This window comes from Alternaria metachromatica, assembly GCF_023757995.1.
Source record: "Alternaria metachromatica strain BMP 0045 chromosome Unknown scaffold_29, whole genome shotgun sequence".
Taxonomy (NCBI): domain Eukaryota; kingdom Fungi; phylum Ascomycota; class Dothideomycetes; order Pleosporales; family Pleosporaceae; genus Alternaria; species Alternaria metachromatica.
In genome coordinates, this window is record NW_026055520.1 from 240,576 (window position 1) to 260,687 (window position 20,112).

At 55.1% G+C, this 20,112-nt stretch overlaps 8 protein-coding genes across 8 annotated transcripts; 4 read left to right on the forward strand and 4 right to left on the reverse strand.

Moving 5' to 3' along the window:
* Positions 1-386: 386 nt before the first annotated feature.
* J4E83_009037 (uncharacterized protein) lies at positions 387-1,666 on the forward strand (the record flags this gene model as incomplete). The annotated part of the gene is made up of 2 exons (XM_049335930.1): positions 387-494; positions 545-1,666. The coding sequence occupies 2 exons, from the start codon at positions 387-389 to the stop codon at positions 1,664-1,666; spliced, it is 1,230 nt and encodes a 409-aa protein (XP_049184964.1).
* Positions 1,667-2,574: 908 nt separating this feature from the next.
* J4E83_009038 (uncharacterized protein) lies at positions 2,575-4,574 on the forward strand (the record flags this gene model as incomplete). The annotated part of the gene is made up of 2 exons (XM_049335931.1): positions 2,575-3,348; positions 3,396-4,574. The coding sequence occupies 2 exons, from the start codon at positions 2,575-2,577 to the stop codon at positions 4,572-4,574; spliced, it is 1,953 nt and encodes a 650-aa protein (XP_049184965.1).
* A 764-nt stretch (positions 4,575-5,338) lies between these two features.
* J4E83_009039 (uncharacterized protein) lies at positions 5,339-7,232 on the reverse strand (the record flags this gene model as incomplete). Its single annotated transcript, XM_049335932.1, has 3 exons — positions 5,339-5,385; positions 5,477-6,929; positions 7,227-7,232. The coding sequence occupies 3 exons, from the start codon at positions 7,230-7,232 to the stop codon at positions 5,339-5,341; spliced, it is 1,506 nt and encodes a 501-aa protein (XP_049184966.1).
* Positions 7,233-8,061: 829 nt separating this feature from the next.
* Positions 8,062-8,702, forward strand: J4E83_009040 (uncharacterized protein; the record flags this gene model as incomplete). Its single annotated transcript, XM_049335933.1, has 3 exons — positions 8,062-8,226; positions 8,276-8,374; positions 8,421-8,702. 3 exons carry the CDS (start codon positions 8,062-8,064, stop codon positions 8,700-8,702), a joined length of 546 nt encoding a protein of 181 aa, XP_049184967.1.
* A 103-nt stretch (positions 8,703-8,805) lies between these two features.
* On the forward strand, positions 8,806-9,581 carry J4E83_009041 (uncharacterized protein; the record flags this gene model as incomplete). The annotated part of the gene is made up of 2 exons (XM_049335934.1): positions 8,806-8,858; positions 8,909-9,581. 2 exons carry the CDS (start codon positions 8,806-8,808, stop codon positions 9,579-9,581), a joined length of 726 nt encoding a protein of 241 aa, XP_049184968.1.
* Positions 9,582-10,332: 751 nt separating this feature from the next.
* On the reverse strand, positions 10,333-12,856 carry J4E83_009042 (uncharacterized protein; the record flags this gene model as incomplete). Its single annotated transcript, XM_049335935.1, has 2 exons — positions 10,333-12,249; positions 12,299-12,856. The coding sequence occupies 2 exons, from the start codon at positions 12,854-12,856 to the stop codon at positions 10,333-10,335; spliced, it is 2,475 nt and encodes an 824-aa protein (XP_049184969.1).
* A 546-nt stretch (positions 12,857-13,402) lies between these two features.
* Positions 13,403-16,408, reverse strand: J4E83_009043 (uncharacterized protein; the record flags this gene model as incomplete). The annotated part of the gene is made up of 2 exons (XM_049335936.1): positions 13,403-15,859; positions 16,163-16,408. The coding sequence occupies 2 exons, from the start codon at positions 16,406-16,408 to the stop codon at positions 13,403-13,405; spliced, it is 2,703 nt and encodes a 900-aa protein (XP_049184970.1).
* A 1,098-nt stretch (positions 16,409-17,506) lies between these two features.
* On the reverse strand, positions 17,507-19,522 carry J4E83_009044 (uncharacterized protein; the record flags this gene model as incomplete). Its single annotated transcript, XM_049335937.1, has 7 exons — positions 17,507-17,647; positions 17,701-17,763; positions 17,811-17,825; positions 17,900-18,200; positions 18,369-18,766; positions 18,892-19,269; positions 19,412-19,522. The coding sequence occupies 7 exons, from the start codon at positions 19,520-19,522 to the stop codon at positions 17,507-17,509; spliced, it is 1,407 nt and encodes a 468-aa protein (XP_049184971.1).
* Positions 19,523-20,112: the final 590 nt, after the last annotated feature.

A 20,112-nucleotide genomic window follows, 5' to 3' on the forward strand; every position in this document is an offset into this window, starting at 1 on the left:
AGCAAAGATGAAACACGGAACTAAGCCATGCATTGCAGCTGCAGTGCGGGAGGTTCTCAAGTCCGGATGTTGTGAGTCTCCGCTGAGCACGTGTGGCGCCTGCGGACGGGCGGCCTCGAATCTTTCTACACGACAAACACATGGAGCGTTCCCACGCAGACTCCGCATTCACAGCACCGTCATGCGGCATTCAATGTCCCGATGGAACTCTGCTGTGGCATGTCAGCCAGTCCCAGGGCATTAGTCCGACCGACGTGCCGGCTTGAGCTGACATGTGCTAAAATCCCGCTTGGCTGATGATCTCATCGGCCCGCACGCGTCGGTTCCGCTATCCGCTGGCATTCACGACGCCAACGCTTAACCCCAGACTCCTCCGCTAACACGGCATGGACAAATTCAAGAGCGTCGCCAAAGGAGGCTGGCATCCCGAAAAGAGTCGCACTAACAGTGGGAGCGGTGGAGGCGGAGCGAGCGACTCGAAACTTACACAGGTGGTATGTAAGCCTGTCTTGCTCCTTATCGACCGTCAACTAACGGTGTGTAGAAAGGATGGGTTGGAAAGGCACAGGGTAAAGACCCCCATGCAGAAGCCGCCCGCGATCACCAGTCAGCACCACTGTCATCCCTGAAGGACCCCTCGCAGTTTGCGCCGCCGCCCAAGAGACTCGACTACAGCGGCGGTTCGGCAGCATCTGCAGCATCCGGACCGTCGTCTGCGCCTGCTGGGTCGGCAAAGCAAAGACTGCAGGAGCGAGAAGAGGCTCGGAGGAGGGAGGAGGAAGAAGCAAACAGACCAGCCCCAGGGCCATACCGACCCGACACGACGGGGTTGAGCACAGCGCATCTGCCCAAGCCTCCTGCGTTCAGACCTGGCGCTGCGACACCGCCGACTACAGGTGCCGCCAAACCAAAGCCCAGCCTGCCCCCACGGCCTCCACTACCACCGCGCCAGAACTCGAACCCCGATGAATTCGCACCGGCTCCTCCACCTACCTACAATGAGGCGACACAAGAGGCAAGACCTGAGCAGGGGGTGCTGAACCAAGGTGCTCTGGGTCGCCTGGGTCAAGCAGGTGTCTCGGTGTCGGGCTTTGGTATCGGACGGACAGCTTCTCCTCCAGTACCGCCTCGCGCAAACCCATCACCGCCCGTCCCACCGCGACAGAACTCAAGCTCGAGGGCTGTCCTACCACCTCCCGCCCCGCCTGGTCGTGGCTCGCAAATGAACGAGTTGCAGAGTAGGTTCGCAAGTATGTCTGGGCCAAAATCACCAGCAGCTCCCCCCGCCACTGGCACGTCGTGGGCAGACAAGCAGGCAGCACTGCGGACCGCCAGCAGTCTACGCGATGACCCATCCAAGGCATCAGCTTCAGACTTGAAAGGAGCTGCATCGACTGCCAACAACTTCCAGCAGCGGCATGGAGATCAGGTCGCGTCTGGGTGGAAGTCGGCCAACTCTATAAACCAAAAGTACGGCATTGCTGGCAAGATGAACAAACTCGCATCGTCGAGTGCATCGCCAGGCCCAGCGCAGTCGTCGTCGCAAAGTAGTGCGGGAGGCCTAGGAAAAAAGGCACCGCCTCCGCCACCGCCCAAGAAGAAGGAATTGAGCGACGGCTCGGGTGAACCACCGCCGATTCCTCTGAGCAGCAAGCCCAAGTTTTGAGCGTATCTATCTTAGTCTACCCTTAATCCAGAGATACCAGCTTGAATATTACCAGTGCATCTCCCACTATGATATGAAACCTGTTCCCCAGATGTGGCTGCGGCACGTCACCCTGCCTCTTCCCAGTTACGGCGTCGGTGGCTTTTGCTCCCAGATTTGCGCTTAGCCGGACCCTCAACAGGTTCACAGCATCCTTGCAGAAATTTTGCAGCATGCATCTCTACAATCGCACAACGCAAGATGACGACCGCCTTTTCGTCGACAAGACGGGATGTATAATCCTGTTACCCCATGGCGTTAGACTTGCGAGCAGATGTAAATTCTAGATAAACTTCAAGAGGGTCTTGTCGAGGCGGGTGTCCAGTGGGAGGTGGTGATTATTCGCCTCGGTAGCTGGTCGCGACGCCATTGGCCCGTCACGCTCAGCATAACCAAGAGGGACGTCCAGAAGCCTTTGCCTGCTGCTTCTAGCTCCTTGTCCGACGCACCGTTACTGCATGCGTCCTCGCTCCGGGCATATCTGTGCACTTAATTCTACGATATAACCTGTGCGCCTTGCCCTGGGTTCGTGCGTGTACCCCGAGCAATACACCTAGTACACGTAGGTGGTATCGCGTGCGTAGCGAGAAACGAATAACAACACCACCAACTCTATCGCAGCTTTGCGCCGACGATAGGCACGCCCAGAGCTCCGAGGGCCGATTCCCGCGATAAAGTTTAGCACAACCGTTGGGCATTGACCTCATCGGACCACAGAAAAACCCCAGCGGCCCCCAGACCCTCTGCCTCTGCCGCACCCTGTTTGCGCCTGCCTGGCCAACACCTTCACCTCACCCACCACCCGCCCATTGAGCGCTGCCACCACCTGCCCCTCCACCCGCGCATCGTCCCCCGCCGCCACGCCTACCATGTCCGGCGCAGGCCCTTCCCTACACCCCGGCGACTGGCCGTCGAGGGCTGTCCTCCAGTTCCCTCCCGATGCCGCGCCCTCGCCCATTCCGCCGCCATGGTCGGGCGAGTCGACCTTCCAGAACCCCTTCCCCATCCCCGAAGACATCTACCAGGGCGCGCTGTCGTACAAGGTCCCGCTGACCATCGCCTCCGTCTATTTCGTGGCCGTGACGTACGTCAACTGGTACAACCGCCAGCACGGTAACAAGCCGTGGAGGATCGCCAAAACCCGCCCCTTCTACGCCTTTGTCATCTTCCACAATGTCTTCCTCGCCGTCTACTCGGCCGTGACGTGCGTGGCCATGATCCGCTGCCTCAAGCACTCGTTCCCCCACTACAGCGAGCCCAACGCCGTTGTCGGCACCATCGACGCCCTCTGCAAGATCCACGGCCCCCGCGGCCTGGGCGACGCCGTCACCTACAGCAACGTCAACGACAGCTGGAGCAGCCTCAATTCCAAGGTTCAGATCGGCCCCAACGGCCTGCCCGACACCACCGACGTGGGCAGGATCTGGAACGAGGGTCTCGCTTTCTGGGGCTGGTGGTTCTACCTCTCCAAGTTCTACGAGGTCCTTGACACGGCCATTATTCTCGCAAAGGGCAAGCGCAGCACTACCCTCCAGAAGTACCACCATGCCGGCGCTATGTTGTCCATGTGGGCTGGTATGCGCTTCATGTCGCCTCCTATCTGGATGTTTGCCACGGTCAACTCCGGAATCCACGCCATGATGGTAAGCAGCTTCTCTTCAAGCAAATGGCGCCCACTAACGTTTTTCAGTACACCTACTACACCGTCTCCGCGCTCGGCTACCGCGTCCCCAACATCGTCAAGCGAACTCTTACCACCCTCCAGATCACCCAGTTCCTCGTCGGATCCGCCTTCGCCGCTATCCACCTCTTCATCTCCTACACCGTCCCCGTTTCGGTCGCATACAAGGTCGCTGAGAAGGTCGCGCCCAAGGTGGTCTCGTCCAGCGTGTCATCCGCAGTTGCCTCTGCTACCGAGTCGGTTGCCGAAGCTCTGCCCACCGTGACTGGTGTTGCTGTGGCCTTCCTGAGGAAGCTCATCTACCGCGCCGCTGGCGATGAAGGTCTCGCAGAGAACATCCCCGTCCCTGGCCAGCCCATCCCCGTTCGCCAGCCCCAGCAAGTCATTGCCGGAGAGCCTGCGCCCACCCACAACGCAGTCCACGACTTCTTCCATCCCCACGAGACAGTCGAGAGGACCTTCTACCGTACCGAGTACCAGACCGTTCCCTGTGTCGACACCTCGGGCCAAGCCTTTGCCATCTACGTCAACCTGATCTACCTCGCCCCGCTCACCATCCTCTTCATGCGCTTCTTTTTCAAGTCGTACCTCCGCCGCTCCACCCCCAACTCCAAGCAGAACTTCAAGCACCGCACCATCTCCGACGCCGCCGGCGACGCCAGCCGCAACGTAGAGCGCGAACTCGACTCTCTCGACAAATCCGCCGAAGACGCCATCTCCTCAGGCGTGAACCGCGCTAGAGACGCTGTCCGCGGAAGGAAGCCCGCAAACGGCCACATCAAAGACGAGCGCAAAGGCAGCATGTCCCCCGCCAACCAAAAGTTCCTCGAAAACGTAAACCGCCGCGTGAGCCAGAAACTGCAAGAGCTTGACGAGGGCGCCGATGCGACCAGCAAGAAGGCCAGGCAGATTGCTAAAGAGCTTGTTGGCAAGGCTGAAGCTGCTGGCGAGAAGGTCGAGCAGGCGTATGAGGATAACGAGGAGGACGTCAAGGAGAAGGAGAAGGAGAATGCGAATGGTAACAAGGAGAAGATGGACCGGAACCGTAGTCCGAGCAAGTTGCCGCGCAAGCAGCAAAACAAGAAGAATGGCCCGAGTGACGAGCAGGTTGCTAAGCCGGAGAAGGAGGCTGAGCCTAAGGATTTGAAGAATACACTTGGGGAGAAGGACGGTAAGGGTCTTTTCTAGATGAACCAAATAAGTCATCTAGGAAGGCTGGACCGTCGTCAAGCAACAAATAGCCCCAGGCTGGAAGTGCACTGCCACTCCGCTGCTGGCGGTTGCTCCCTTCATTCCCAGTCCTTGGGGATTGAAAGGGACACACATTTCTTAGGCGCTCTCTGTTCTAGATCGCGAGATATCCGGTCATCTATGTATCTGTATCTTGCTTTGCTTTGAGGGAATCGATGTCATCACCGGACATTTATATACAACTAAAAGCTGGGAGGAAAGGTATATCGAAGTGTACGAGAGATGATGGAAATGGAAGGGAAAGGAAAGGATAGGGAAGGAATGGAATGGAATGGATGGCGTAGCTATGGAATCAGATCTTTTTATTTCTTCATTGGTGCTGAGGACTTGATACTTCGATGGTGTTCCCTTCCATGTAATGGTTGGAAGGATTGTGATGCGTATTCCGTGCCATATTGCTCTACCACCGCTTCTCGGTCTTTCAAGCTATTGTCTGGAGGAAGAACCTGACTGACTGGCGAAACCACTCGCTCAGTCCGTTCCTCATTCCATCACTCCACTCCACGCCCAATATTATCTAATACCCCAACAACATCCACGCACCCGTAACGAAGTCGATAACAGAAAAAATAATATAATGGTGTAGAGAAGAATGGCATAGGTATGAAATCTACATTTTGTTTATTGCTTCATTGCTACACTTTGTTGCTTAGGACTTTGATGGTATTCCCGTCCAAGTAATGATCATGAAGGCTATGGTACTACTCGGTGTCGTGTTGCCAGGTTGCCTCGTCGCCGCCGGTCAGGCCTTTAGATATTTAGGCTGAAATAGCTCGCTGATTGGTACTCAACTTGTCTCTTGTCTACTCGTTCGGCGATCCCTAAGCATCATCTAATACCCCCCATCCCTCCTCCACCTCCACCCATACTCATCCCCATAACCCCCCCACCCAACTCCAACATCTCCTCCCTCCTCTTCCTCTCCTTCTTCTCCCTCTTAACCATCTCCTGCAACCCACTTCCTTCTATCCTCGCCGTCACGCCCTTATGTCCCTGCCCGCCACCACCACCACTCCCCTTAAACCCGTCTTCGTCGTTGCGAGCAAAGATTTGTAAGCCGCGCAAATGCGTATCCTTGCCATTCTGGTGATTCTCTAATATCTTGATTTGGACCAGATGCGCTCGTAGCACAGGTAGCTTTGGTGTTGAGAAGGTATTTGAGGGAGCGGGGCGCGGTGCGGGGTTGGGTGAGAGAGATGCGAAAGGGGCGCGAGGATGGGGGCGGGGGAGGGTTTGCGGTTGTGTTTGTGTGGATGGGGGGATGGTGGGTGTTGATGGGGGGTGGTTTTGGGTTGGTGTGACGGTTGGGTTTGGGTGGAGGTTTGCGCGGCGGGTGCGGGTGCGGGTTGCTGGTGGAGGGGGTTGTGACTGTTGGGTGGGTTGGGGTGTGTCGTATGAAGGATAAGGAGGTAGGGGCGTATCTTGCTGTCCCGGTGTCTGCATATCCATATCCCCTCCCTGGCCTGGCGCCGCGTTTTCAGAATCAGAAGATGCGTCGTTGCCTCTCCTACCGCCGTTCAAGTGTAAGGCGTCTGTGAGGAGACGTTGTGGCCGTTCGCCTGCGTTCCCTCCTCCATCACCTTCTTCGTCGTCGTCGTCACCACCCTCATCATCACTATCCGGATCTCCTACCCCCGAGAAGTCAGCCCAGATCCATCCCCTCGGACTCTCCAATCGCATCTCGCCCCATTCCTGGAGGTCGTTCAGCCCGCTGCCAGCGAGGAAGATGATCTTCGTGGGTGTATAACTCTCGTCTTGTTCGAAGTCGAGATACAGTCTCAATCCCACAATACGGACGAGTTTGAAGAAGTGGATGTTGAGATAGTGAGGCTGTGGTCCATCGGATTGCCAAAAGAGGTTCGTGTTCGGGTGCCGCAGTTGGGGAATTGAACAGCCTGGTTTGGAAGAAGAGACGGTCCAGGATGCTAGGGTGGAGATTTCGCGGAGGTAAGGTGGTGGGGGATCGAGGTTGGGTAGACTGTCCGAGGGGAGGTTTGGGGATGCGAGACCATCTTCTGAACCGAGTTCTTCGTCGTCTTCTTCTTGGTCTTCTTCATCGCCCTCGAGGCCGATTAGGTCGTCGCCAAGGGTTTCGTCATCGTCGGCGGCGTCGAGATCCTGCTCTTCTTCTTCTTCGACATCTTGGCGACCGTCTAGTTCTGCGTCGCTGGACGTGTCTTGGGCTTCTGGTGGTGAGGGCGGGGGCATGCGATGTTGGTGTGCTTGGCCTCCTCGTCGGCGAAGTGAAGGCGGCATGCTGATCTTCGCTTCCTCAAGTGCTGTAAAGGGACGCTAGGTTGACGTCACGGAATGCAGGATGCAAGCTTCGGGGGAGCGTGACTAGGGCCCGTGGCGACAGCAAGCAGGGGTGAAGCGTGTCTGAAAAGGGTCTGGAGTGTGCTGTATGGCTGCCCTGACCGGACACCTCAGGCAGCTTCCGTGCAAACCTTCGTTCCCAAGTCGCGACTACTCCCGCACCTATCGTCTGTCTAGGCTCGCCTCGGTCCACGGGTATCTGGTATTTGGGATCGTGGCGTCCCTGGCTAAGGCGAATGTGGCAGACCGTGCGGACGAGTGTTGATCACTCACGTGCATGCGAGCCAGGTACCCAACCGGACGCAAACAGTGCGAACCCAACTTCAGTGTCGATATATTGATGAAGGGGCGATATTCTCCGGTGTTCAGGCCAATCTTGGGTGGCCGATGTGGTTTCTTTTTCTGCCGTTTGCTTCGTGCTGCTTTCTCCGCCAGGGTCATGTTTGCTTGTTTGCGATGGAAGCAGGACTGGAACTGGAAACTGAAGGTCCGAGCGTCGGCGAGATCACCAATCCCGAGGTCCCTCTCCCTTTCAGACCCACCCTGTGCCTGACACTACCCTCAACGCCCCCCCACCGACTCCCCCGCACGCATACTGTATGTTTCGCGTCCGCTTATAATCGTCTGCCTGCATACTTGCTGCACATACTCCTAATTCAGTGTCGGAGAAGACCCCGTGAAGCCCAACATGGGGCGGCAACGCTAGGCAGCGTCCCCGCAGCGCCGCCGTCTACACTACGAGTAACGATAGCTCAAGGTTCGGATTCGCCTCAGCCGTCAGATTAGAGTTTTGGATGCAGCTCCAGAGCTCCTCACAGGATGGAGAAGGCCGCTGGTGGGCAATAGTCTACTGGGAACTTGATAGACTGGCTGGGCCGCTGTGCATGCTACTACAAGCCATAGTCGACCAAACTCGACTCAACATAATGATGCGGGATACTAAACCGGTTCTTCCCTTCGATGCAGGTCCCGCCGTTTCTTATTGTATCTTTCTCATGAACGACTATACGTTGCTCTCTTCGAGCAACACGCTACTCTCGTTTGATACCACTGCGCGACGTTGCTTTTCATCAGCTTGACACTTGGTCGTGCTCTCGACATCGACACCATGACGCACAGCTCAGCCGACCTGGCGATGGCCGCCGAACAGCAACAACGGATTACCATTGCCTTCCTGGTTGTATCCTGGATCTTCATCCTACTCAGGATATGGACTCGCACATGTATTATCCGCAGCTTTGGCTGGGATGACGCGGTCATGCTACTTGCCGGTGTAGGTTCTTGTCACCACTACCAACGTGATCAATGACTAATATCAACAGTTGACGTTCACTGTGTTCTGCGGATCAGTTTGGTTGGTTGAAGCATCTGGCGGAACCAGCGAGATTACCAGTGCAGATGACTTGCAGAAGGTGACAAAGGTGCGTATTCTGACTTTGTCGTTGCGAATCACACTAACCATTACAGTGGGTTATTGTGAGAGAAACCGGATATCTCATGGCTATCATGCTGGTCAAGATTTCTCTGGCTATCTTCTTCTCCCGCATCGTCGTCAGGCGCAGTCACTTCATCATCATCTACGTGACCGTCGCTGCCAACATTGTGTCATCGATGTCTGCATTCTTCTACGTCATCTTCCGATGCGGACCCAACTTGGAGAAGTACGCAGTCAACGAGATTATCGGTCGCTGCCAATCGCGGCAGGTCGATTACTTCTTTGCCTATCAACAAGGTATGTGGCGCGAATGAATTATGTACACACAAACTTACGAAGTACTCCACAGCGACCTTTAGTACATTGACAGACGTCGTCTTCTTCTTATTACCCATCCCCATTCTATGGTACGCCAATATGGATCTGCGGCACAAATTCTCCGTCGGCTTTATCCTATCCCTCGCAGCTCTGTACGTATCGACTAAAGCCACTCTCAAACCGCTCTACTAACATATCACAGTGGCTGCATCTGCTCCGGAATCCGCTTCCCTTACATAACCGGTCTAACAGAACTCGAAGACTTCTTCTGGGACGTGACCAACGTGTCCATATGGAGTACCGTCGAATGCGGCACATGCATCATAGTCGGCTGCATGGCAACCCTCCGCCCACTCATGAAGATGGGAATCTCAAGAGCACGGGACATGACTACCAGGGACGGAAGCAGGAGCGGCACGATGAAGAGCACGCGAGCATCTCCACGAACGACGAATCACTCACTCTCCCAACTCAACTTGCATGCTACGCCGCAAAATAACCTCTTACTCGCGGAGCTGGGCATACAATACAACGGCGTCGAAAGCAAGACCTCTTCATCACCAAAACTGGAATCAATGTACGAAGCAAAGACCATTACGCGCCCAAACACCGCGGCAACACCTCTTCCATCTGATATGGGCTACCCGAAACGCAGCAGCGCTGATCCTATCCTCGCTCGCACCTCATCCGACGCAACAGACCTCCCTTTATGGAAAGCGCCGGAGGAAAAGAAACCCCGCCAACCGTCGCGTCTCAGCCTCAGTCGCGCTCTGTTGCACCGCAGCCGGCCCACGAGCGAAGACATCAATTATGGCAATCCTCTGTCACATCCTGTTTCGCCGCCGAGGTATATGGATGTGGGGGATGCTGTGTGAGAACACCTCACGACTCGATTAAATATTGTACATATATGCACACAGACACGACCGTAACGACGCTACGCCTTTCCTTTTTATTCAGTGGACCGAAATGGACGGCAAAAGACCAATCCATCAATCGTTTGATGAGGATAAAAGAAAATCAGTTTTATACCCCAATGTATTTTTAGCCAAACCAGAAGATCCTCGGATTTAATAACTACGACTGTCAAGACATTATTCTCAGTGTCCCTAGACTGCAAAATATGTGCTGGATTGTGACATGGGCGGCCCGCCACCCGGTTTGTCAACGCTAATGTTCGTCGTGACTTAGTGGTGATGCATTTTGCACTACGGGTAAAGACGGCGGAGGAAGGTTTTCCGTTGTACCAGTACCAGTTACAAGGAAAGGGGATGAGACTATTGACATTGCATGGCATGCCTTGCAGCATGGTACGATGGCGTTGTGAAGTACGGGGTAGTGAGTGGGCATTACCTACCGCCTCAAACTGAAGGCTCCGCATTCTATGGCAATTCCAATCTGAACCCACATCAGAAAAGAGACATACACGACGAATCCGCCGCCACCCACCCGGATAGGTAAATGCTCATATCTCGTTCCATCAACGAAAGACAAATCACAATACCTATTCATACATCGTTTAGATACATAACATCCACCCACCACGTCGTCCTCGCCTTTTCCATGCCTGTTTCCATATCTAATCCTGGCTTCCTCAATAGCTCAAATCCACATCCTCATCATCACCTATCTCCCACCCATAAACTCAGGCTTGAATGCCTTAACACCCCCCGCCTTCATCAGCTCCCTCAGGGCCATAGTAGCATACTGGCTACTCGCCAACTGCAGCTTAATCACCACAGCAATCTTCTCCTCTTCCGCCTCATCCTTCTCCTCCTCCGCCTCATCCTTCTCCTCTCCATCTTCCATCTGCGCATCCGCAGCCTCTTCTTTCTTATCATCCTCTTTCCCATTCATCTTATGTCCAACGTCTCTCTCGCGCCCCAACCTCTGCAGATCCGTCTGCACAAACTGCTCATCCACCTTCCTATAACTATGAACCTCAAACTCAAGCGGCCGCAGCGGCTTCGCCAAAAACTTCCTATACCCCCCACTCAAACTAACCTCCCTCCAACTCCTGCGCATGTTATACGGATCCAACCCCCCACCCTTCTCACTCCCCATAAAAGTCTTGTAGTACTCTCCAATCTCATTTCGAGGGTACTCGACATCGAAGCCCGGTTGCGGAAGCACAACGTCCCAGATACTATACTCCCCACTAGCAGCTTCCTGCGCAGTAAGCGGACGCGCGCGTTCGAAATCCGCGTCAGGCGCAAGCGAAGAATCGGCGCCGGAGGGATCGATGATGGGTTCGCCGTCTTGGTCGTGTGTTGCTTTTGGCATTTTCTCTCCGCTACCCGTTTCTTTATCGCGGTGTTCGTTTACGAGGACGAGGTCGCCGGGGACGACTTTGTCGCCGTGTGTGGCCCAGCGTTTGCCGGCTACGCTGTTCCAGACGAGGGATTGGTAGGCGTGGACGTACATTAACCGCAGTGTACGTGGGATTGTCATGAGCGCGCCTTGCCAGTCTGTCTTGCGGTCGTAGCGGCCTGATTTACTATTGCGCGAACTTAGATGCTGGATTATGTTTCGCTCCGCGGTGAATTTGCGGGGCAGGAAGTCGAGGGCTTCGGTGCCGGAGCCTTTGGTTTTCCAGATGTGCAGGGCGTGGGCGCGGTTGCGGTCGTCTTGCGAGACTAGAGTTGTGGACTCGGACGGGTTTAGGGCAGAGGCGAGGGCGGTGTCGCTGTATGCGAGGAGGTCCTCGACGGCGCCTTTGAGGTCGTCTTGTAGCATCTTGCGGCCGATGGCGTCGGTGCTGGCGGCGAAGGAGCCGAAGCGTTGGAGGCCGTAGTAGTTGATGAAGCCTTTTTGGGAGAAGTCGGTGATGGCTTTGCTGACTACGTCGTGGGCCAATTTACTTCGCTGAGGAAAGTCTAGGCCTTCTTCGCTTTGGAAATGGCAGTCTCGGAGGGTGATGGTGAACTCGTTGCCCATCAGGTCTCCTAGCTTCAAGTCGTTGTGGCGGTACTCAAAGTCTCCTACTGCGGCGTTGAACAGGATCTTGTTGAAGTTCTGGATGCGCTGGGCGAGTTGGCGCTTTACGCAGACTCGTTGGACGGTGCATGCTCGTCTGTCTTTTGTGCCTGCGAAGCCGAAGCCCTTGGCGCCGCAGTTGAGCTTGCTTCCTAGGAACCCTACAACTTCCATTGTGTCTTTGTTTTCCTTGTACAGGTTGAAGTGCAAGTATTCGCCACCAAGCTCCTCCCAATCTTGACCTCCTCGTCGGCTTCCCTGATTCTCGCGATCCTTTGCGCCGCCCTTGCCCTTCTTCTTTTTGCGCTCCGCTGGTGGAGTCGCCTTGATGCGTATGGTCTGGTTCTCCTCCATAGCACTCTCGAGGAGGTTAGGAAAGATCCGACGTAGACTCTGGTGAGCTTGGGTGCGCTTGTCCTTGTCGGTTATGGGCGATGATATCACGGCTTTGAAGTCCTTTGCCTTTCGCGATTCTTTTCTCCGTACTTGTCTGACAAGTTTTACGATCTCGTCGGTAGTCTGTTCGCCGAATATCGAGTGTAGGGTATTGCGATCTTCTTCCGGCAACTGTATGGTGTTAGCATCCGCGCAGGATATGTGCCTACAGACCACCTACCTGTTCTTCAGGCTCTTCCTGAGCTACCGGCGGTTTCCCAATAATCTCTTCTCCATCATTCCCCTCCTCCTTCGGCGCATCTTCCACCTTCGCCGGCTCCGGCACCGCAAGCGTAGTCTCACCAACAACTCCCGCATCCTGCATAACAGCATCGACCTTCTCCTCAGTCGCTGCCGTACTCTCAGGCTTCTTTTCGCTCGCACCATTCGTCTTCTCCACATCCTCCTTCCCAGCCTTCTTCTTATCCACCACCTCCGTGCTCTTCAAATGCAGCACCTGTCCATCCAACCCAATCTCATTGACCAAGAAATCCGTATACCTCTGCTTCAGCACACCCGTAAAGCCCAGGTTATCCGGGCACACATACTCGGTTATACCGGCGCGTACTTCGCGCTCCAGATCCGTGTCAATGGTTGCTGGTGCCGAGAGAATCGAGGCCGCGGGAATCGGAGCTGAATTCGGAGCTGCGGTTGATGTGGTGGAGAGCGAGGGAGCGGCGTTATCGTCGAGGCGCGCGCGTTTCGCCGGTCGCGTGGATTCGTCTGACGGGTCAGACATGTTTGCGCACGTGAGAGATGTGGTGGGGTGGTTGTGTGGGAAAGGTAGGTTTTGTAGATGGTTGAGCTGCGAGATTCTAAGCGGGGAAGTTTTTCCCGAGGACGTGCGCGCGGGGAGGTGAGTTTTGGCGAGGCACGAACATGTTATCACCACTATCTCCATAATCTCACCTTGCGAGGACCTGTAATGAAGCTGTTCAGACTATTAGGGAGGATTCACAAGCAAAGGTGCCAAGTATTAATAATATCACAAGATATCGAATTCATCATCTTATCAACTCGACTCAAAAGAAAAGGATCCGGCCCAAACTCCTCCATCCTGCCCAGGGGTATAAATAATGCTTCTCGACTTCATACAGCGTATCTTTCAAGCGAGTGTGACATTCCGCCTCTTACATGGGACAAAGACAGAACAACAAAATATACACGTTCGTTAAAAAAAAACAAGGTCCCCAAAGGGAAAAGAAGTGAAGAAGATCGTCTAAGTCAATGAACATCCATCAAGGAATATCCACGTAGTTGTTATCGCAGAGGAAGGAAGAGGTATTTATCCCGAAGCGAAGATAGCAAGGGTAGCGCAGAAGTTAGAGCGGTTATCCTCGTCCTTGGCTAGACCCTGACCACCCATGGTGATCATGTTGACGGACGCCTTGGTGCTAAGACCGAACCAGTTGACGTTTGTCGAGTTGGCGATCTCGTTCATGTCTTGCTGGCAGTTCTGGCCGACGACACAGTCTTGGTCGTAGTTCTGGAAGAACGAGTAGGTACCCGCGCCGTATGACCAGATGCTGTCGCTGCCGTCGGTGACACGGACGGCCCAGGCGGCCTTGGCTTGGCTCATGTCTGGGTCGAAGTACTTGTCGTTCTTGGTGAAGGGGACGGCGGCGGTGGGGTTGGGCTGGTAGTAAGGCGTTTCGGTTTGGATGGCGCCGTAGAAGATGTCCTTGGCGCCGGAGAACTGGTATTGTGACATTTGAGAGTGCTCGGAGGCGGTGCCGTACATCCAGACGGGGCCTTGGGATTCGACGAGCATGCCGCGGCCGTTGTAGATGTCGATCTGGGAGTGGTCGTCTTGGTCGAGCTCGTGGTCGGCGGTCCAGAGCCAGACGTTCTCGAAGTAGCCGTTGGAGTTCTTGGTGATGTGGAGCTGCATGAAGGAGCCGATGCACTCTGGGTTGGGCTCGTGGGTCGCGTCGGGGTTCTTCTTGCAGTTGGACGACTGGAGCTTGGTTCCGGCGTAACCACCGACACGGAAGTGGACGTCCCAAAGACCGGCGGCACCGTTCTCAGCGTTGATGTTCCACTCCATCAAGATACCACCGGGAGCAGGGCCCTGGGTACCGATGATGAGGTCAGAGGCCTCGAAAGAACCCTTGTCGCCGCTCTTAGCACCAATCTGGAAACCAGGCTTCGGGTCGTCCATGTTGGAGAAGAACTCGCCAGTGATGAAGAAAGTGCTGTAGACTTCACCGACCATCTTGACGTTCTTCTCAGCGGGGACGACGACAGTCTTGGTGATGAGGTAGGCACCGTGGTCGACGTGGAGAACCTCGCCTTCCTGGAGACCATCGATAGCGGCCTGGATAGCAGCAGTGTCGTCGGTAGCACCGTCACCCTTGGCACCCTTGGACTTGAGGCTGACGAACTTGGAGACGTCGACGTTCTCGTACTGGGGCTTGCTGCGCTCGAACCAGCCGTTGAGACCCTGAAGGCTCTGGGGCTTCGCAGGTGCGCCGTTGACATCGCCCTGAACACGGCCAAGCTGTGCGCCGGCAGCAAGAGCGTTACCCTGGGCCCAGGTCTCAACCTTCTTACCACCCGCAAGGATGGTGTTACCGGTAGCACCAATAACAGCCTTCTCAGAACCGGTGAAGTCGCAGTTGTCGAGGATGAGAGTGCCGCCAGTGGTGGGGATGCTGTTCTCAGTAAAAGACGAGTTGATACCAATGGGAGTGTTGGTGAACTTGCTGTCGAGCAGAAGAACAGAGCCGACAGTTTGGTTGGCGGGGCTGTTGGCCATGTCAAGACCGACCTGGCAGTTGTTGATAAAGATGCTCTTGTAAGTGAAGAGCCAGTTCCAGTTCTGGAAGATGGCGGTACCGCAGTCATTGAAGGTCATGTTGCGGATGGTGAATTGCTGGGAGCCCATGAAGGCGCCAATGGCACCACCGTTGAAGGTCAGGTCGGTCATGAAACCACCGGAGCCGTTGTCCTGGAAGATACCCTTCTGGTCCTTGCCGGCGTCACCCTTAGCCATCTCGAAAACAATGTTCTGGAGACTGGTGGCTTGGGAGACCTGCCAGTGGATACCAGCGGCAGCCTTGGTAGCCGAGATGTCGATGACGAAGTTGCGGACCTGGCGGTAGAAGTTGTTCTGGTTGGTGTACCAGTTGGCGCCGTCGCCGCCTGGGATGTAGGGATCGGCATCGATCAAACCCATTCCCTCGAAGTCCGCGGTGGCTTTGAGAACAGGCATGTTCAATGGGTCACCGACGAACTGGGTGTAGTAGTATTGAATGATGGGTTTGCTGATCATGTAGGTACCGGCGGGGAAGTAGATGAGTGCCGGTGTGGTGGTGGTGGAGTCACAGCCCTCGCCGCAACGCTCGCCGTCAGCGATGATCTTGTTGATGATTTCGGTATCGTCGGTGGACCCGTCACCCTTGGCTCCAAGCTCCTTGACATTGCGGAAGACCTTGTAGGACTCTGGGTTAGGGTTGAAGGGAGCCTGGCCCTGGCGCTTGATGGTCTCAAGCCAGTAGCCGGAAGCACCACCTGGTGCTGCCGGTGCCGGTGCTGCCGAGGGAGCTGGTGCTGCTGATGGGGCTGGGACTGGTGCGTATGAAGCAGTAGGTGCTTGCGCGACGGGGACAGCAGCAGAAGGAGTGGCGGAAAGGAGGACGCGCAGCGTCAAAAGAAGCGCTCCAGCGCTAAAGGCAACCATAATGGCAGTGCGTTTGTTGAAGTTCGGAGTTGCTAGTTGGAAAAGTCTCGACTTGAAAGACTGAAAGTATCGTTGTCAGTTGACCGGCAAAGGACGTTGATAGTGTTGTTGGATCGTCGAGTAGAAAGATTGCAAGTTTGCAGAAGTGGTGGTAAGGTTGGCTAGCAACGAGGGAAGAAGAAAGTAGTAATGTTGTTGTGAGAAGATGACTCTACACAATAGAAATGAATGACAGAGAACAATAAGAACTGACGGCACACAATGAGTGCTGGTAGCTGACAATCGCCTGCGTGAAGGGAAAAAGTGAATGGGGGCGCCGCCGCATAGTATATGTACAGCGGTTCATTCAGGAAGGGGACTTACAATAGGATTGGGGCGCCAATCAACGTTGTCGAAACGCCTTGTTTCAAGTTTCGGGTAGCCGGGGTGTGATGTTCGCTGTGCTGTGCTCGATTCATGTTCCCCGGCATTGAGTAGGCATTTTATATCCTCGTCGTCGCTGTGATACCCACGCTCTTTTGCCATCTCTTCATCGTGGGCGTTCATCCTCCCCGATTCACAAAGCAGTCCCTCCTCCTCCCTTGCCTCCTGACGACCGCTTGCGGCCATGTTTTGAAGCCGCATTCCACGCCCGCAGACAAGTGCCGGCTCGTGGTTGCGTGCCTGTGACCCTGCCGCCGTCGCGTGCGTCCAAAATTACCTAGGGTCTCCACTAGCCAGGCCCACAAGACTGTACCCGTTGTATCCCTTTCTCCGCGTGAAACAAGCGGGAGACGATGGCCAGTGAGTGGATGGGGAGGGTAGAAGGCGGCGAGGCGAGCGTTTGTTCCTGAAGGGAAATCAGGGATGTGGTTGGTAGCGCCACAACCGATGCCCGCATGTGAGACGGCGCTGAAACGCCAGGCCATCGACAGGCCCTCGCTCGCCCGCCGCGCAGATAAAGCATTTGCCAGCGCGTCAACGCCACGCGCGACTTTCTCTGCAATTCGACGCGACGGCCCGGCAGGAGATCGTGGATACACTGCGATGCGCCGGGCTCCATCCAAGAGGCGCTTGAGAGTCATGCCAAGGTGTGGTGGACGGCATTGTACTCGACCACGACGTCGCTGTTCGCCTCGGCACGCGCACCTGGGCATCATGGGCATCATGGACTTGTTGCCTCCACATGCCGATAACACACAGACATATAGCAGATGGTGTCATTCATGAGCGTTGTGCGCAACATAGCACGAGCCTTGCGGACAAAAAAGCTCGAACCGAACACCACCCCGATCGCTATCCTGGACGTGACGAGTTCCGAAAGTTTCTTTTGCACCAACGCAAGACATCACATCCACGCTATTCTGTGCTCCATCGCCGCCTAAGGATGCATACCCAACGGTCACTGTGTTTCGCGCCGCCACCGGATATATGCTTTTCATTTCCTTCAGGATGTTTTTGTGGAGCCGGGGGACGTTTCGACGAAACCCCATCCGTCCATCTAGAGCAAGCCCGCGGCTGGCCTCGCAGATCCCTCATGCTTAACGCAACCTCTATTACCGGATCTCGACGAATAGCGTTGTGCAAGACCAGAATCACATGACATAGTCCCTACAGTCGTGGAAGTTTCTGCGTGATCTCTGTGTGATCTAGATTGTGGCTGATAGGATGCTCTTCACTTCGAGACAGCGATCTTCCGTCCCATTCGCTTGTCCTTCCTCCGCTCAATCACCACAGACCCTTCGCGTCTTCTTCTTGAGCAGCCGCCTTCTGAGTTGCCTGTCCTCCATTGGCCTCTTCCTTCAACATGCGGTTAATGACCGTGGCGAGTCTTTCAATACCCTCGGCAAGCATATCTTCTTCTTCCCACTAGCAATGGATTAGTATCGGTTCGGAGACCCAATCGAGGAGTATGTACTGACCGCAAAACAAACCCTGATGTCGTTGCTGAATGACGTGCCTTCATGGCCGGTGTCGCCGGGTACCTGAATCTGTCAGTTGGGCGCACATGGCTGCGGAGCAGCATACTCACTTCGAACATTTCGCCCTACACAAGCGTCGTGGTTAGCTTTACCCATGATCTGGACAAGGGACGTGGACGTAATCGTGGCTTGTACTCACCTGTGCGACGGCTAGGTTCTCTTCTTCCTTTGCGCGTTGTGCTACCACTGCGCCTTTTAGCGGCGATGGCAACGTCAGCCAGATGAAGTAGCCGCCGACGACCTCGCGATCGGTTTGGGGAATGTCAACGCCCAGTGGAATGAGGTGTTTGTTGATGGCTTCTACCATTCGGCGGTACCGATTGCCGTAGGTGGGCTGAAGTCGGTCGTACACGTAGCGTTGGAGCTCTCCTGTTTCCAGTGTCTCGGCCACAAAGCAGGCTGTCAGCTGGCTGGGTGCTCCGCCCGAACGGCTGGATCCTCTGGAACACGTTAGCTGTCATGCCGGATCGAGCGAGACATCGTTGTGACACCATAACCTCAGATCGATCTGAGCCCGATGGTTTCGATCTCGGGTATCTCAGACGCGGCATGAGTGATAGCGCATGGCGACAGAGACAGATGACGAGATCTCCAGAAAATATGCTTACGTTTGCGAAACACCATACGCCATCTTGGGCGTTCCTTCACACCAACCCGTGCGCAAACCAGGGCCGAAGATCTTGGAAAACGATCCATTTGAGACTGCATTACCGAAGCCATCTGCGCCATGTCTTTCGGCGCCGCCGTCCAGGTATCTATCGATGTCGACAATCCGGGGTAAACCGGCCTTCTCGATGGACAGCGTACTAGGACTGAGACTTGACGGCCATTGCAGGAAGTCATATACGTCGTCTGTAATGATAAGGGCATCGTACTCTCGCGCCAAACGTACCAACTCCTCTCTACGCTTTAGACTCATAGTCTTGGAGCTGGGATTGGAGAAGCCTGGAACCGCGTAGATGACATGTTTGTAGATTTTATTTGAAGGCCTTGGAGGTTTGAATTGCTGGCAATGTTAGTAGCCAAACCGCGGTGTATACCCCGACATGCAGTCGCAGTAGATTTCTATGAGACAAGATCATGGTAGACGTAAGAAGGTCTCAGACCGTCCACGTATTGACAGCGACTCACCGGCTCATTATTACTCTCAGATCTCGCCCTCTCCTCACTCAGCTTGATCTGGCTCCTCAGATACGCCATATCAATCCCCTCCTCATCCTCAGGCACGGCCCTCAGCTTTTTGTGGAACCCAGCATCCTCGAATATACGGAAAGCAAGCATATACGCCGGAGCGACGATCCACACATTCCGTGTATACACCGGATCTGTAAAGTCCTGAAGCAGGCAAGCTAGATTCTGCGAAGCCCCACCAGAGATGCATATGCGGTCTTCGGATACCGGGTCCGCGGGCTTATAGAACGTCGTGAGCCATTGCGCAATATTGTTCTTCAGCCGCGGGTCACCTGAATCGGGCCCATAGCACATGGCTGGGTACGCAATGGGCTTCTTCTGGAGGACATTATGGGCTGCTTTGTCGAGCAATTGCGTTGGAAGTAAAGATACGTTTGGCCATCTGGTGCTGTTAGCGATTACTCTATTGGCCGCGTAATGTCCCAATAGGGTAGCGGGTTTGCATGAATGGCAGGGGCACGTGCCCTCTCAGCAGATTGATCAGCTTCTTGGAGCTAGTCTTGGAGCCGACGACGTCCGGTAGGGCGAACGTCTTGAGTATCTGGTCCGCGATAGTTTGGCCGCCGCCCATATTGGATTCTGTATTGGATGCTGATGAAGCCGTGGCGGCGTCGGAACACGGCTGCGTACCGAAGTGGCTGGTGCGCAGTTATGGGGCGGAGTGGACTCAGGCCGGCAGTAATAACGTGAGCGTGCCGCGATTATATCAGATGCGAAGTTCGGAAATGGGTCTGTTGGCAGCAATTGAATGAAGCGTACATGCGGTTTGTCAATGCCATGCTCACACCAACGTAGGGCGCACATCCAGCACGTGTATGACAGCCATGAGCCTCGGGTGGACGCTATCGATTAGGGATGGTACGTCATCCGCTCGCTAAAGACCTCATCGATGCGGCCGGCGCTGTCAATAGTTCTACCGATGCTGCAAATGGTCACGAAAACACGACATGTCAGCTGCAGCTGAATAAATTCACTCGTGGTAGTATCGCGCAGTTTTCTTCGACCGTTACACATTTGAAGGCCGGGCAACTCGAAACAGTCGTCTCTGGCACGTCGCGGCTGCGCATGGGTCCGCTTCCCGCAGCATGCCCGCAGCATGAGGCGCAGGTGCTGCAGGTCACAGCCAGCGCTGGCAAAGGGTCTTTTGGACGTCAAAGAGGC